This window comes from Tamandua tetradactyla, chromosome 9 (assembly GCF_023851605.1).
Source record: "Tamandua tetradactyla isolate mTamTet1 chromosome 9, mTamTet1.pri, whole genome shotgun sequence".
NCBI lineage: Eukaryota > Metazoa > Chordata > Mammalia > Pilosa > Myrmecophagidae > Tamandua > Tamandua tetradactyla.
Window position 1 is genome coordinate 3569848 of NC_135335.1, and position 15907 is coordinate 3585754.

Genomic DNA, 15907 nt, shown 5'->3' on the forward strand with positions numbered 1-15907 from the left:
CATTCCTTTAAAGAAGGAAATACAGGCCTTAACAACAAAGAAGGAAAAGATATTTTGTGTCAGACCTTGATGAATTCAATGAAGAAAAGTAAATCTGTGGGGGGAGGAGAGCACTAATGAATGCTGGGTGGGGTGCTGGCTGCGGTTTCGGTAAGGGTGTTGGACCCCCAGCGAGGAGGGCAGGGGATCAGTTTCCCGCACGGACGGGACAGGGGGAGCGGCCAGTGCCGGTGCCTGGAGAGAGGTGCTGCTGGGACGCATGGGAGGTGCCCTCTGCTGGGTGCTCTCCAGTCTATAGTTGACGCACGTCTTCCTTTGGATGTTCCAAAATGGTCTGCAGAAGGGACAGTAGAGTGCCTGCACTTCTCATCTGCAGTGTGTGTGCACGGGGAGGGTGTGTCACTGCGGCTGTGTAAGCGCACACACAGTGGTCTCCAAAGCATTCCCGCAGCAAAGCCGTGGGAGCTGGGGATGCCACCTGTCTTTGCAGGTGTAACGTACAGGATCTGAGATTAGGACCCAATCCTGGGCTGTCTGAGTGGATCCTAAATGCCATCCTCAGTATCCCTGATAAGAAGAGAGAACACTCAAGGGAAAAAGCCACATGAAGATGCAGCAAAGAGAGGTGTGACTGCCAGAGAGCACATGCCAACAGCCTCAAAGAGGCAAGCAGCAGAGCTGCTCGGAGAGCCTCTGGAGAGAGCATGGGCCTCTTGACACCTTGATTTTGGACCTCTGCTCTCCAGAACTCAGACATTGAATTTCAGTTGTTTTAGGCCATCCAGTTGGCAGTGTTTTGTTACAGCAGCTCCAGGAAACTAATACACACAGTAGGTTAGTATTTTAACACAATCACAGGCAAGCTTTCTCCTAACCAAAGAGAGAGCCTAAGAAGCGTGCAGACTGAAGAAGAGAAGAAAGCTGAAAATCCTTCAGAAGTGTCTCCTTTGGCGTAGGGAGAGGCTGTGGGAACAGTTACTGGGCCCACCAGGTTCAGCTTTCCAAGGAGGCATCGGCACAGGTGGAGATGCTGGGAAGACATGTACTTGAAGGAAAAAACAAAAAAGTAGATTAGCTTTGAAGAAAGTGGTGTGTGGTGTGTGGGTGTCACTGGAAATGACATCAAATTCATAGATTATTTGGTGGGGATTTTCTCCTTTACAGATGGTAAATCCTACCAGGCATGCTCATGATATTTTTCCACTTTTTGCGTCTTCCTTAATTGCATTTGTTCCATGATGCTGTTGTAATTTTCTCTGTAAGAACCTTGCACATATTGTATTAAGTATTTTTCTTAGATACCTCTAGTTATTGATGGTGTTATTACAGTGAAATATTTTTAAATTGTTTATTGCTAATGTAATAGAATTCACTTAATTTTGGTGTATTAATTCCTTACCTAGAATCTTGAACTTTCTTGGTAGTTTAAATAATTCGTCCTTAGCTACTCTGGCATTTTATGTGTTGAGAAACATATCGTCTGAAAATAATGATTTTTCCCTTCCTTTTATTCCTTAAATGATTCATTCATTTATCTGTTTCCATCGTTACTTAGTATATTGGCTTTGTACAGGATTTGGGTAGATACTTTTATCAAGTTAAGGAAATTCTCTCTTATTCCTAGTTTGCCAAGTGTCTTGATTGTGACTGGGGAGCATCCTGTCACTGTCCCTTGGTGTTCTTACAGTGGACAGGCAGAGGTGGGATCCCAGGAGAGAAATCTTGACCATTTGACCCTCATTTCATGCAAGTCCCCGTACATCATCTCCCAGCGAGCTTTTACCTTGACCCACTTGTTTCTCACTGACCCTGATGAGTGGTGTCTGCAAAAATGTTAGATAAAGAGGCTGAGCATGTTGTGAAAAGTTACAACTTAGGTTCAGGCCATGTGGTCAGAGCCTATGGAATTCTGCTGTAGGAAGGCTGACGCGTACACCTAAAACAGAACGCGGACTCTTTTGGAGATCACACTACAGTAAAAGCCCAGACAGATGCTCCAGAGGCCTGATTAGAAACCCAGCTTGCTGTTTTCAAAACCTGGGAGAGAAGGCAGCTGCTTTAACCTGTGTTGCATCTGAACAAAGAAAGATGGTGTCTTGGTTTTCTAAAGCTGCTGGAAATGGACTATATCAGAAATGGGTTGGCTTTTATAAAGGAAAATTTATTAAGTTGTAAGTTTACAATTCTAAGGCCATAAAAATGTCCAAACTAAGACATTCAAAGAAAGAGACCTTCAGTCCAGGAAGGCCAATGGCGCTGAACACCTCTGTCGGCTTGGAGGGCGCATGCCTGGCATCTGCTGTCCTTTGGCTTCTGGTTTCAAACAGCTTCCCAGGATGTGTTTTCTCTCTGCATCTCCAAATTTCTCTGTGTTCACTCTGAAGCTCTTTCCAAAACGGTTCCCTCTTCAGGACACCAGTAAGTGGATTAAGACCCACTTTGAACGGGCAGAGACTCATCTCCATGGAAACCACCTAATCAAAAGGTCCAAGCCACAGTCAGGTGGGTCACATCTCCATGCAAACAACTGAATTAAAAAGAACCCCCCCTAAACAAAAGGTCTGTCCCCCCAAGTATGGATGAGGGTTGACGGAACATGGCTTTTCTGGGGTACACAGCACCCTCAAACCAGCACTGATGGTATAAATATCTTCACGGTGCCGGTGGTCTCCACGTGGAGAAAGCAGTGCACTCCCAGGTTAGTTCTGCAGCAGGAGAGGAACAGACTGATCGAATGAGTTTTCCATCTGACCATTCAGTTAAAAAAATTTTTTTTAACCTGGAACCCTTCTCAAGACCTTGAGGCTCCAATATCTCAATGGAAGGTAAGAGGAAGGCATGGTGATTCATCTTTATATGAGTATTTGTCTTGTTTTAATTCGGGCATCTGGTTTGCCAGCTGCTCATTTTTGATTTGGGGATATTGATTTTGGCACAGTGAAGGTGATGTTGAGTGGCTGTGATAGCCCCAGGGTCCTTTAGTTTTTTCATGCACAGACACCAGAAATCGAACCCGGGTCCATGGCAGGCGAGAACTCTCCCACTGAGCCACCATCGCACCACCCCAGAGTCCTTTTCCTTAGCATAGCATTTCCGATCGCTTGGTAAATGCAGATATCCTGCTGTGTCTTTATGCCAGCAACTCACCCCAATATGTAAGGTGTTTGCGCTTGGCAGCACGCTGGCCTCAGCGGGCCGGGTGTGATAATTGCATGGTTCAGCAGCTGCCCTCTGGAGCGTGATTCCAGCTGGGAGTGGCCTGGGCTCCATGGGAAGTGGTCAGCACCTCTGCTGGGGCAGGCGCTTTTCACCATGTCCACAGGAAGTGTGTGTCCGGGGCGGGTGCCTTTCGGAAGTGCACCTTTGCCGCCTTCTCTTAGGTACGGCCATATAAAGGGCCCGGGTGAATGCTGCAGCAAAGTGACCGGTGCACGTCTGTTTACTCTGGTTACGTTCCCCCAGACTTACTTGACCAGGGGATTGTGTGTGTGTGTGTGTGTGTGTGTGTGTGTGTGTGGTGCAGGGAGGTGGAATTAGTCTCAGCACACTGGCTGGGAAATGGCGGCGTGGGCATAACCCAACCGTCCCAGCAATGGTCTCGGGGTCTTCGCAGAGGAGAGGAAGTGGACAGGAAGGGCATGTGCACCTGTTCCTGCAGTCGGGTCTGACAGTGGTATGGGGACCTGGGCCTGGGGGGAGGACTTGGGTGAATGGAGGAGAGGAATTTAGGGTGGAAGATAATGATACCAGTTGGTGGTGAAAAATAAACCACAGGGTCTCATTTTCTGCGTTAACCAAAGATAAGGGGAATTTTATTGGAGGCAGTGGGTGGGGAAATTCCAAGAAGCCCCGGACAGGAGGGGACTCCTTCCAGCAGCGTGTTTCCCACACGTGTTTAACAAGCACATGGGGGCTGTGAGGGCTGCAGCCCACCCGGTGCCGGGGTGAGCCTTTACAGGAGACGCCAGTCCTCCAGTGGGTGGGGAGCATGGCCCTAAAGTGGAGGCCGGGTGGGCCGTGTGTGCTGAGGTCAGCGTGTCACCGGACACACGGGCCTCCCTCGAGGGCTAGTGGGTAGAAGGGGGAGCAGAACTCACAGGTAGGTCTTGGGGCTCTAAGAACTGCGAAGATGCCAAGACGGCACGGGGAATTTCAGGTCTTACAGTATGGGAACCTGAGCAGGGGGCCCATCCTCTAGGTGTTTGGGGCACTGTGCCGGAAGATCTGCTGTGGATGGCCGCGGTGCATTCCAGGTGCTTCTCCGTTGATACACGTGCAGTGGGAGAAGAAAGATGAGTTAAACAGACATAAAGAAAAAAGGTATGTGTGTCAGGGTTCTCTAGAGAAGCAGAACCAACAGGAGAGATCTGTAAATATGAGATTTATCAAGGTGTCTCACGCAACCGTGAGACTGGAAGAGTCCAAAATCTGCAGGGCAGGCTGTGAGGCTGGCGGCTCTGATGAAGGGTCTGGACGAACTCCACAGGAGAGGCTCGCTGGCTGAAGAAGCAGTGAAGGAGTCTCTTTTCTCCCTTAAAAGCCTTCAGCTGATTGGATCATCTCATTGTGGGCAACATGCCTTCGTTGATCACAGATGTAATCAGCTACAGATGCAATCAGCTGACTGATGATTTAATACACCAGCCTTCCGGTTTATCAACCAGCCCCAAAGTATCCTTGCAGACACGGCCACGCCAGTGCTTGCCTGACCAGACAACTGGGCATGGTCCCTTGGCGAAGTTGATACCAGACCCCAAGCAACACCATATACATTTCTTTTCCTTTCCGACTGCTGCCCTCACCTCCCCACCTGATCTGCCCTGGAATTGCAGGGCGCTTCTCACTGAACCCCACATCCTCCTGCACCCCAAACTCCTGTGTTTACTGTCATCGTTTTGAACGGTGATTTTCCAACAGTGCAACGGAACCTAAGATGCCTCCGATATTTGATTCAAGCATTACAGATTCTGGGGGGAGGTTGTGGGGAATCCCGCCCCTGTGACCTTGACTCTGAGGTTAAATGTTTGTGTCGAGCCCCAGGACAGCCTTGGGCTCCACTGCTTTTTTAAGATGAGTCGCTCTAAAATCTTGCTTTTAATGTGTTTAATGTACAGGGCATCTGTGTACAATTCCATATGAATTAAAACTTCTTTGTTAAAAGAAAAAAAGTGCTGTAAGCCAGAGGTTGGCTGATGGAGCTTCTGTGGTTTTCTAGGTGATCTCCAAACGTTTAGCTTGAGTCTGCTTCTGCCATGAGGTTGTTATTTTTCTTAACCTTCCATCCTAGTCAACTTTCATATTTTTTGCTTTTCCGAAAAAAACTAAGCAGGAAAATCTATTTTTGCCTCCTTGGAGCTGTTAGGGACCTAGTGAGCTGGCTTAAGGTCTCGTTTTCTCTTGGAGCCATTTAGTGGTACAGTAGTGCCCGTTTGTTAAAACTGCTTTTATGGTGACTATTTTCCTTTTTTGTTGTTAATAGTTATTCCGACAGGGCTGAGGAGAGAAACACTTAGGAGACATCATTGAACTTTATCGATCCGGGTTTTATAGCTTGCAATTTCCCCCAAGAGGTTAGTCCCACTGAAAATGGTGGCCTTGGGGTGGCAGTGGGGCTGAGAGGGGTTGAGGGCCGTGAATAACCTTCCCCTCACACAGCCTGACCCAACACTGACTGTTCTGGTTTTGGGATGCCACATCCTCCCCCGTGCCCTGCCGGGAGGGTTTAGAGAAGCAAAGACAATCCCCCCTGTCAGCCTGCTGGATAAAAGGCAGGATGCCCAGCGCCATCGTACATTTGGGTTTCAGATGAATGACGGATACTTTTTTAGTATAAGTATATCCCATCCAACATTTGGGACATACTTACAGTTAGAAATGTTTATTGTTTATCTGAAATACAGTGTAACTGGGTGCCCTGTGCTGTATCCAGCTCTCTGCCTAGAAGTTAGTAACTAAAGGTTTTTCCAGCATATGCCCCCAGGTCCGCTATTCCCACTGAACTGTTCTCTCCCCTGATGGTGGTCAGCTCCTCAGGACTGCCCTGGAAAGGCCTGGAGTGGACACAGCCCAGCTGCCCTCTACCTTCCTGCTGGCCCAAGGCTAGGGCCGGCACTGTGCATCTTCCCATGTGCCCGGCAGGGCCCCCTTCTCCCGGGATTTGGTGGCGAGATGTCCATTTGCGACTGTCATGTCCAAAGCCAGTGCAAGTGGGGAAGGATGGATGTCCTTGGGGTGGGGGCTGTTTGCTAGACGAGACCGTGTTTGGGTACCCATGGGGAGCTGGGGTACACAGGAGCCCCTTGGTTGGGGGTACTCAGCCTGCCCGTTTTGGGGTGATAGGTCTATTTTCCAGGCTCTGCTTTTGATCTTTCCCTGGCATAAGCACCCCGCCATGTTCTTTCATGAAGGAAGGTCCTGGGGTGCACACACATGACGATGGGATGAGCTTGTGTGCCCAGGACCTGTCCCAAGCGGGGGGCCTGTGGATAGTGGCAAAGAGATCATTAAAAAACAAGGACTTTCTCCTGCTTAGAAAATTTTCATTTTTGCTTAAAATTTGACTTATCTCAAAAAGAAACAATAACCTGAAAATTGGGTAATACTGGGCTTGTGTTCCTTGATACCCCGCTGAAGTCTGCACCGGGTCTCCTGGGGTGTGTTGGCCCCTTTGCTCTGGCCCCAGGCTCTGTCCTCTTTCCTTTCTGTGTCCAGCTGGCTCTTGCACGCACCTGAGTCCAGAGCCCCGGGCCGTGCTCAGTGTGTATTTCTCGCATGCCCGCTGGTGCCACATCCTGGAGGTGTTCAGCACCATTGGCCTGGTGCAGAGGCCAATGTGAACTCGTGAACAGATCGTGCCTCAGGCTTCTCAAACTGCTGGCCCGGGGGCCAGAGGATGATGTCAGTGAGGGGACGCAGGCAGGTCTGAGGCAGGCGGTCCTGAGTCTCCCTGAGGTAGGGGCCTGCATAGTCCTGGGTGGCCACCTTGGAGCGGAAAAGTGACCCCCCCTCTCCTTGGCCGTGGGTCCCAGATGGAGGTTCCCAGACATGCCAGATCCTCCGAATTGTCAAGAGAAGCCAGAAATCTGGGTTTGTCCCTGAAATCTCCAGACTGGGCCCAGCAAAGCAGCCCCTGCAGGCCCCTCTGCACGGGTGGGTGGGGTCTCCGTGGGTCAGCAGGGCCTGTGTATCTTGCTGTCCCTTGGGGCTTGCATTCCCGAAGGGTCCCTCTGCAGCTGTCCTGTGGTCCCACTCAGTGCCTGTGGGTCTGGTAGGTCCTCGAGCACGTCTGACGTGGAGGGTAGAGGCTCTCTTGTGGCTGCACCCCAGGAGTGACTCCCCAGGGCTTGATGTGAGGGGACAGCGTGGAGACTGCCAGCCCCTAAACACTTCTGGGGTGGGGGTGGGGGGCTACTGTCGTTAACAGTCCCTGTAGGTAACATGAACTGGTGGGCGTCCCCTTTCCCTGGCGCAGTGCTGTTACTTGTTGCACTTTGTCTTACCTGGGCCTTTCCTGAGCACTCACAGGGCCCAGGGTGACTTGTTCTCCATGTCCTCAAACACGAGGTGGAGCAGGGGGCTGTCAGCTCTCCATGTCCTCAAACACGAGGTGGAGCAGGGGGCTGTCAGCTGGGGCGGAGGGGGTGCTGAGGCAGAGCAGGGCCCAGTGCACCTGGGTGGTGAAGGACAGGGGTGTCCCCTGGGCAGGGCTGATGAGGGCCAGTCCCTGAACCCTTGCCCCACCTGCAAGGGCAGCCCTTGCCCCAGGCAAGGTGGCTGGACCCGGTGATGTTTTCGGGAGGAGGTTGAAATCCAGATGTAAACCCTGAAGACTCAGGAGTTAGGATACAAATATCTCTCTGGACCATTTCTCCTCCCCGTCCCCCTCTCCCTCCCCTCCCCCTCCTTCCCCCCAGTGTTAAGAGCCCCTGAAACCCCCTCCTCCCTCCTGAGTTTCCCCACCGAGTGCTTCTAAACAGTTAATGGGTTGAAAATCCCTGTAAGTGTCTGTGGAATTGTGATGCCTCTTGCCAGCCTTTAACACATAACTGTGGGTACACTGTTAGTATTGCGTTCTGCAAATTCCCACGTCTCCATGCCGTTTTGGGGTTTGAGATCATCCTGGAGTAGCCCTGGTCCCTTCATCCTTCCAGCCGTGGCACTGTGGGCAGAAGATGCTACAGCACAGTCACCTGGTCCCCAGGGACGTTAGTGACGCCACGTCCACGACCCCCAGACTGCCCCACTTTTTTCTGGGGGCCCCTTGGACACCGTCCCTGGGCATGTGGTCTTGAATTTCTGTACAGAATTGAGGCGGAGAGTGGAATTGCGTGTATGACCCAGCACCTTCTCTGCCAGATCCCAGCACCCCCAGCTCAAGCCAGGTTTGACCCCAACCTTTTGGACCCTGACCCGTCTGGACGTGGAGGTGTCCCAGGTGTCGGCACCAAGTGGTGGGCGGCTCGGACCCGCTCAGGGTCAGGTCGTGTCCTGGATGCTCACCGACAGCCTAGGCCACCTGGCCTGGGTTTGCTGGGGGCCTTTATTCCACTGACCACATGGAAGCTGAACCCCCAACTGCCACCCCCTTTGGGGGGACCCCACTCTCCAGCGTCAGCCTACCCTCAACTTGGGGTTTCTTCCGCTCCTGGTCCTGGAGAGAGCAGCCTCGTCTCCGAGCCTGGCTGTGGCTCTCTTCACAAGCTGCCCGCCAGAGCCCCGGGCTTGGGGTCCGGGCGGTTTTCCCGGGTGACCTGCTACCGTGCTGACCCGGCCCCGTCAGCACTTTCCGTCCTGCTGCTCTGAACTCAGGAAGACAAGGGTGGCCTCTGCCTCTCTCTGGAAAGTTGCAAACTGCCACAAAAAGCAGCTCGTTGGTTAGTGTTTGTGAGCTGTGGTCCTCGGCGTGGATGCTTAGGGTGCCGTGAATGTCAGACTGGCGCTTCCCAGCCGGCATGGGGAGCTTGCAGAGGCCGCGGGCCCCTGGTGCCCAGGGAGGTGGTGGGAGGTGCCAAGCTCCTCTCTTCTGTAGTGGGCTCACTGTCCGCATGCAGATGGCAGGGTCCGCCGAGACCCTCCATTCAGGCACCAGTCCCCGCCACGGCCCTGACTTTGCTTTCTCTCATTGTAATGTCTCGCCCCATTTCTTTTCCTCCCGGCGCCCCTTACAGAGCCGGCGGCCGCCATGCCGCGCAGCCCCACATCCAGCGAGGACGAGATGGCGCAGAGCTTCTCCGACTACTCAGTGGGCTCCGAGTCCGACAGCTCCAAGGAGGAGACCATTTATGACACCATCCGGGCCACGACGGCGAAGCCGGGCAGCAGCAGGACGCAGGAGGCCCAGCTCCACACGCTGCTCATCCGCGTGGTCATCCACGACCTGCAGCAGACGGTGAGCGTGGCGGGGACCCCCCCCCCCCCACTTTGCATCACGCCCTCCGTCCCCTCCCTCCACTGACACGTATCAGACACCTACCCTGTGCCAGGCCTGGAGCAAGCCGGGGTCGGGGGCTGGAGGGGCATAGGGACAGAGACGAGTCTGTAGCAGTTTGAATTGTGTCCCGCCAAATGATATGTGGATACCCTTATTTGAAAGAGGGTCTGTGGGTGTGATTTATGAGGATGAGGTCATCCTGGAACCGGTTGGGCTCTGAGTCCACTCTGTCCCATGTCCTTGTAAGAAGAGGAGGGTCAGTGGGGAAAAGGGCCAGAGGAAGATGGAGGCCAAGTGGCCTGACGTGGCCGCAAGCCAGGGATCACCCAGCGCCATGTCCAGCTGCTGGACAAGGCCAGGGGCAGCTTCTCTCCTACAGCCTCGGAGGGAGCAGAGCCCTGCCAACCCATTGACCTCGGGCTTCTGGTTTCAAGCCCCCTGGTTTGCAGTACACCGGCCCCAGGAAAAGCACACAGAACTTTCCAGTTTTGCAGAGCAGCTGCACCAGCCATCCAGACTCCCAGGACTCGCTCCCGGGACCTGCAGGCACCCACTGCCTCTTCCCCAGCCACTCATGCTCTCGCTCAAGCAGCTTCTTGGTGGCCCACGCGCTTTCCCACGTCCTGGGCTTACAGGAACATCCTTCTCTGCAGGTCCTTTCAGCTGGATCCTTTTGTCCTTCCAGGCCTGAGTCCAGTATCTGTTCCTGCATTGCTCCCCAGCAGCCGTGGTGTCCCCGGTTCCACCGTCTCGCAGCCCATGCTGCCTGCCTCTGTGATGCCCCTGTGGGTCCCGTTGGCAGGCCCGCCTGCCCTGGGGGGCTAACTCACAGGGCAGGGTAGCAGAGGCAGTGTCCCAGCTACAGGGGTTTGCCAGGGGCAGGGGTAGGCATGCCGCTGGCACTCTGAGTACATCTCTGGGCGACAGGGAGTGAGCGTCTCCACTGACATCCCCTCGCCCTTCTTGGGCAGTTCTGGACGTGATTCCTGAGAAAGCATTCCACGCTCATCGTTCCCTGATTTCTTTTTCCTTCTGCAAGCCCACTGGGGCTTTCGGATGGAAATGGGAGCTGCTCAGAGCAGAGCAAAGTACTTCCAAGTCTTACTTGTCCCAACCCCCAGGAAAGGCCTCCTGCCCAGCTTGTTGGCGGCCTCACTGGACTGGGGGATGGATGCAGTACAGCCCTGTGGTCCTTCTGAAAATTCATGTGTTTGGCAGCAGGATGAGTGCCTGTGGTATGCCAGAAACTGTACCAGGCGCTGGGTCTGGGATGCGAACAAAGACCAAGGAAGGGAGCTCACAGTGGAGCTAAAGGTGGTGATTAGATGATGGGGTGATGAGTTGAGGGGTATTGGAATGATGGGGAGATGGGGTCCCTTGTTTTGGGAAATGATATTTTGGTAGGTTGAATAATGCATACCAGAGGTCTCCAGGTCGCTATCCCTGGAGCAGGTATATGTTACCTTCTCTGCAGGTGTGAGTGTCTGGGTGAGCCCTAAATGCCGTCCCAAGTGTCCGTGTGAGAAAGAAGGCTGCATGACTGAGCCTAAGGTGCCGTGCTGCCTGAGGTGCAGTGCTGCTGGCTTGGAAGGGGATGACGGAAGGGCCCCAAGCTAAGCCCTGAGCCAAGCAGCGCAGCTCTTGCCTGGGACAGGCAAGGACGTGGCGTCTCCCCTAGAGCCTCCTGGGGGGGTGTGGTCCTGTGACACCTCGATTTTGGCCAGAGAAGCCCAATGTGGATGTTCCTGCCCCCCAATTTGTGGTTGGTAGTTGCTGCAGCCACTGGAACTGCTCAGCCCCACTTAGAACTTCCGCCTGCAGGGGCCCTCCTGGCTCGAGGTGCCCCACTCCATCCGCCACCGTGTCCTGCGTCCAGGGTCCTCTCAGTTGAGCCGAGGAGCTGCTGTGTGGCGTGGCGGTGTCTGCCCCCTCGTGGGAGGGGCCGCAGCCGCTTCCCTGATGGGTTTTGTTGGCAGGGGGTAAACCACCCCGTCCATTCCTAATAGCCACCACGGCACCGGGTCTCGGCGTGGCTCTCCATTCTTCTGACAGGCACAGCAGGGCGAGGTTCCATTCTCCGGTCATGTATGAATCGTGGGGACGAGGAGCACCCTTTAGAGCTCTCTGGAGCCTGTGGGGATCATTCAGCCATGTGGTAGGATATCGCATTGCCCTTGATCCCAGAGCCCAGGGACTTCATTTCTTTTCGGTGCCCAGGTGAGGCTGAGTTAGAGAATGTTCCGGATCACTGGGGGAACGGATGGTTCCCCAGGCCCCGCCCTGGCAGGAGAAGGGAGATGATGGCTTTGGGGTCCAGCCATGTTCACTGGACACCTTGTGCTGAGATGCTGGCGGCGGTGCCAGCAGTGAGGAGGGGCTGTACCAGCCTTGGAGCCCTGAGTACTATGTCCCTTCCTGGTGGAGGGAGCCAGGGCTGGACCCCAGGAGCACTGGGCTGCATCCTGAGCCTCCCCCCCGGGACCCCTGAGGCTCCACGTGTTGTGTTTGGACAGTGGTGCAGGGTCAGTGACAATCTGAGTATGACCTTTGCTGGTGGTGGGTGTATTTTCTCGCCTTCCGTTGTTCTGGAATGGACATTTCCTTGGAAAGCTTCTTTTAAATACTCTCCATTGGCCCCACGGGGCTACCCTGAGAGACCCCAGAAGGTAAAGTCAACTTTTCAGAATTCTCGTTTGGCCCCCACTGGCTCTACCCTTTGCCCCGTGGTTTCCCTGGATTGGGAGATGCTGCAGAGCTGGGGGAGGTGGGGGACTTATGGGGATTCGGAAACTCTTTGGCCTGAAATGTTTCTGTTTCTCTAGAAGGCACTCAGGCCCCTGAGTCCTCAGTTCTTACAGGTGTGTGGTACCTTGTCTACCATCTAGAATCATCTTAATACTATTATAAAGCTGACTCTGCATTTTAGTGTTTTAGGGACTTCACGGCATCCCTCTAACCTGATTTTTGTAATTGTCCTGGAGGTTGATTTGATCTTGTCTACTTGTAACAGAAAAGGAAACTGAGGTTTAGAGGGAAGGAGTGAGACTTGTCCAAGGTTTTACAGCTGGTAGGTGTTGGAGCTGGAAATTGAATTAGGGTCATCTGATTTTGGGCTCCTTCCCTTCCTGCTTGGAAGCATTTAACAGGACTGTAAGAGAGGAGGGCTGGGGTCGGTCTGCATGAGCTCAGATCTCAGCTCCTTCACCTTCTGCTGTGTGACCTCGAACAAGTTACTTGACCTCTCTGTTGCTCATTATAAAATGGAGACAGCAAGAGTACCTTCTCTGTGGCCCTAACCGCTGCCCCTGGCCTCCCACTCCTCGGCAGAGCCTGCCCCCTGCCCCCCAGCCTCCATGTGCCCATCCTTGGGGGGTCATGCACATCTGGGTGGGGCCCATAGGATGTGGTATTGGAGATTCCCTGTCCGTCCTAGAGTCACAGCCATTCTCCTGGAGAGGGACATCCCCCGGGGGTTCAGTGTCTGCTCCCAGGAGCAGGGCTGCTTTCAGAACCTTCTGAAGACCCTCTTCTTATTTTTTACAAGAAAAATGAGCCCCCAGAGGCTGTGGTCAGAAATCTCACAGGCATGAGTTCTTGGCGACGAAGCGGCCATCGCCTGTGGAAAGCCCCCTGCCAGGCTGGCTTGCGTAGCTGGGCACACGGCGCAGTCCCCGACGCCAGGCCACAGGCGCTGAGAAGGAGCACTCACCCAGCTCCTCGTCCTGCGGCTGCCAGGAGCTGGCGTGTGCAGGGAAGTCCTTGGGGTCATCTCCCTTCCACCTAGATGTGGCCTGGACCTGCTGTCACCTGCCTGGGTGACAGGTGTTTCCAAATCCACCCTCAGGTGCAGTGGCAGTTGTAAACCCATTGAGTGGGCACTTCTAGGGCTGGTGGCACTGCCCAGATCACTCCACTGCCATCCGGGAAACCCGCAGCTCTCCATCCACAGGGCCTCGCCCCCTGCGTCTCTGGGGCCCTGGAAGGATCAGCTGGCGGTGGCGGGGGGACAAGGCTGCAGAGGCATGGGGACACCCATTCCTTCTGGAACCATCTTGAATGCTCACTGGGCTTATTGTCAAGGTGAAGGCTGGTAAAGGATGCTGAGCTGGCCTTGGCCTCTCTATATGTGCCAAAGGCCGACTACCCCAGCCCTGCCCCCACCAGGGGACTGGACCCTGTAGCTCGGCTGTGGTCGCGGCATCAGTACCCCACTGACACGGTTAATGGACATGCAGGGGTCGGGCCCACCTGCTAGAGAGGAAAACGAGTCTCCCTGTTTTAGTGCTTTCATCAATGCTTCCATTTATTAAATAAATGCACCTTCGGGTTGGATATTTCATTTAGGAAAAAGCATTTCAGCTACTCAGCTGATGTCCTCAAGGACAATTTATTGCCTTTCATTCAGCGTCTCTCTCTTTCTCTTTCTCTTTCTCCATTTCCTCCCCCATGCAGCAGCTCCAGCTTCTCAGGCCTGGGGGGGTTGCTGCCCACCCCGTCCCCCTGGCGTCTGCCCTCCTCCCTGCCCTGCAGTCAGCTGACAGAGATGCCTCTCATCGGCCGCTTGTTTCCAGATGGACTGTCAGATGTGCCTGATTTCGAGGTGACCTGGGCTCTCCTCCTTACCATTGAGGGTCAAAGCAGAACTCAAAAGAGCAAAGGGTTCACCCTTTCATACCTCGTATTTTTTTTTTTTTTTTAATTAACGGAAAAAAAGAAATTAACCCAACATTTAGAGATCATACCATTCTACATATGCAATCATTAATTCTTAACATCATCACATAGATGCATGATCATCATTTCTTAGTACATTTGCATTGGTTTAGAAGAACTAGCAACATAACCGAAAAAGATATAGAATGTTAATATAGAGAAAAAAATAAAAGTAATAATAGTAAAATCAAAACAAAACAAAACAAAACAAAAACCTATAGCTCAGATGCAGCTTCATTCAGTGTTTTAACATGATTACTTTACAATTAGGTATTATTGTGCTGTCCATTTTTGAGTTTTTGTATCTAGTCCTGTTGCACAGTCTGTATCCCTTCAGCTTCAATTACCCATTGTCTTACCCTGTTTCTAACTCCTGCTGAACTCTGTTACCAATGACATATTTCAAGTTTATTCTCGAATGTCCGTTCACATCAGTGGGACCATACAGTATTTGTCCTTTAGTTTTTGGCTGGATTCACTCAGCATAATATTCTCTAGGTCCATCCATGTTATTACATGGTTCATAAGTTTATCTTGTCTTAAAGCTGCATAATATTCCATCGTATGTATATACCACAGTTTGTTTAGCCACTCTTCTGTTGATGGAGATTTTGGCTGTTTCCATCTCTTTGCAATTGTAAATAATGCTGCTATAAACATTGGTGTGCAAATGTCCGTTTGTGTCTTTGCCCTTAAGTCCTTTGAGTAGATACCTAGCAATGGTATTGCTGGGTCGTATGGCAATTCTATATTCAGCTTTTTGAGGAACCGCCAAACTGCCTTCCACAGTGGTTGCACCCTTTGACATTCCCACCAACAGTGGATAAGTGTGCCTCTTTCTCCACATCCTCTCCAGCATTTTCTGTTTTGTTGATAATGGCCATTCTGGTGGGTGTGAGATGATATCTCATTGTGGTTTTGATTTGCATTTCTCTAATGGCCAGGGACATTGAGCATCTCTTCATGTGCCTCTTGGCCATCCGTATTTCCTCTTCTGAGAGGTGTCTGTTCAAGTCTTTTTCCCATTTTGTAATTGGGTTGGCTGTCTTTTTGTTGTTGAGATGAACAATCTCTTTATAAATTCTGGATACTAGACCTTTATCTGATATATCATTTCCAAATATTGTCTCCCATTGTGAAGGCTGTCTTTCTACTTTCTTGATGAAGTTCTTTGATGCACAAAAGTGTTTAATTTTGAGGAGTTCCCATTTATTTATTTCCTTCTTCAGTGCTCTTGCTTTAGGTTTAAGGTCCATAAAACCGCCTCCAGTTGGAAGATCCATAAGATATCTCCCAACATTTTCCTCTAACTGTTTTATGGTCTTAGACCTAATGTTTAGATCTTTGATCCATTTTGAGTTAACTTTTGTATAGGGTGTGAGAGATGGGTCTTCTTTCATTCTTTTGCATATGGATATCCAGTTCTCTAGGCACCATTTATTGAAGAGACTGCTCTGTCCCAGGTGAGTTGGCTTGACTGCCTTATCAAAGATCAAATGTCCATAGATGAGAGGGTCTATATCTGAGCACTCTATTCGATTCCATTGGTCGATATATCTATCTTTATGCCAATACCATGCTGTTTTGACCACTGTGGCTTCATAATATGCCTTAAAGTCAGGCAGCGCGAGACCTCCAGCTTCGTTTTTTTTCCTCAAGATGTTTTTAGCAATTCGGGGCACCCTGCCCTTCCAGATAAATTTGCTTATTGGTTTTTCTATTTCTGAAAAATAAGTTGTTGGGATTTTGATTGGTATTGCATTG

At 52.0% G+C, this 15907-nt stretch overlaps 1 protein-coding gene across 4 annotated transcripts in view; it reads left to right on the top strand.

Moving 5' to 3' along the window:
- The window catches only part of SHANK2 (SH3 and multiple ankyrin repeat domains 2), a 630917-nt gene that overhangs the window by 89453 nt on the left and 525557 nt on the right, over positions 1–15907 (top strand). For all 4 annotated transcript variants that reach the window (XM_077115405.1, XM_077115406.1, XM_077115407.1 and 1 more), the window contains exon 3: positions 9168–9388. In XM_077115405.1, the coding sequence (XP_076971520.1) occupies positions 9182–9388 (207 nt within the window). In that variant the 5' untranslated portion in view covers positions 9168–9181. The remainder of the gene's footprint in view (positions 1–9167; positions 9389–15907) is intronic.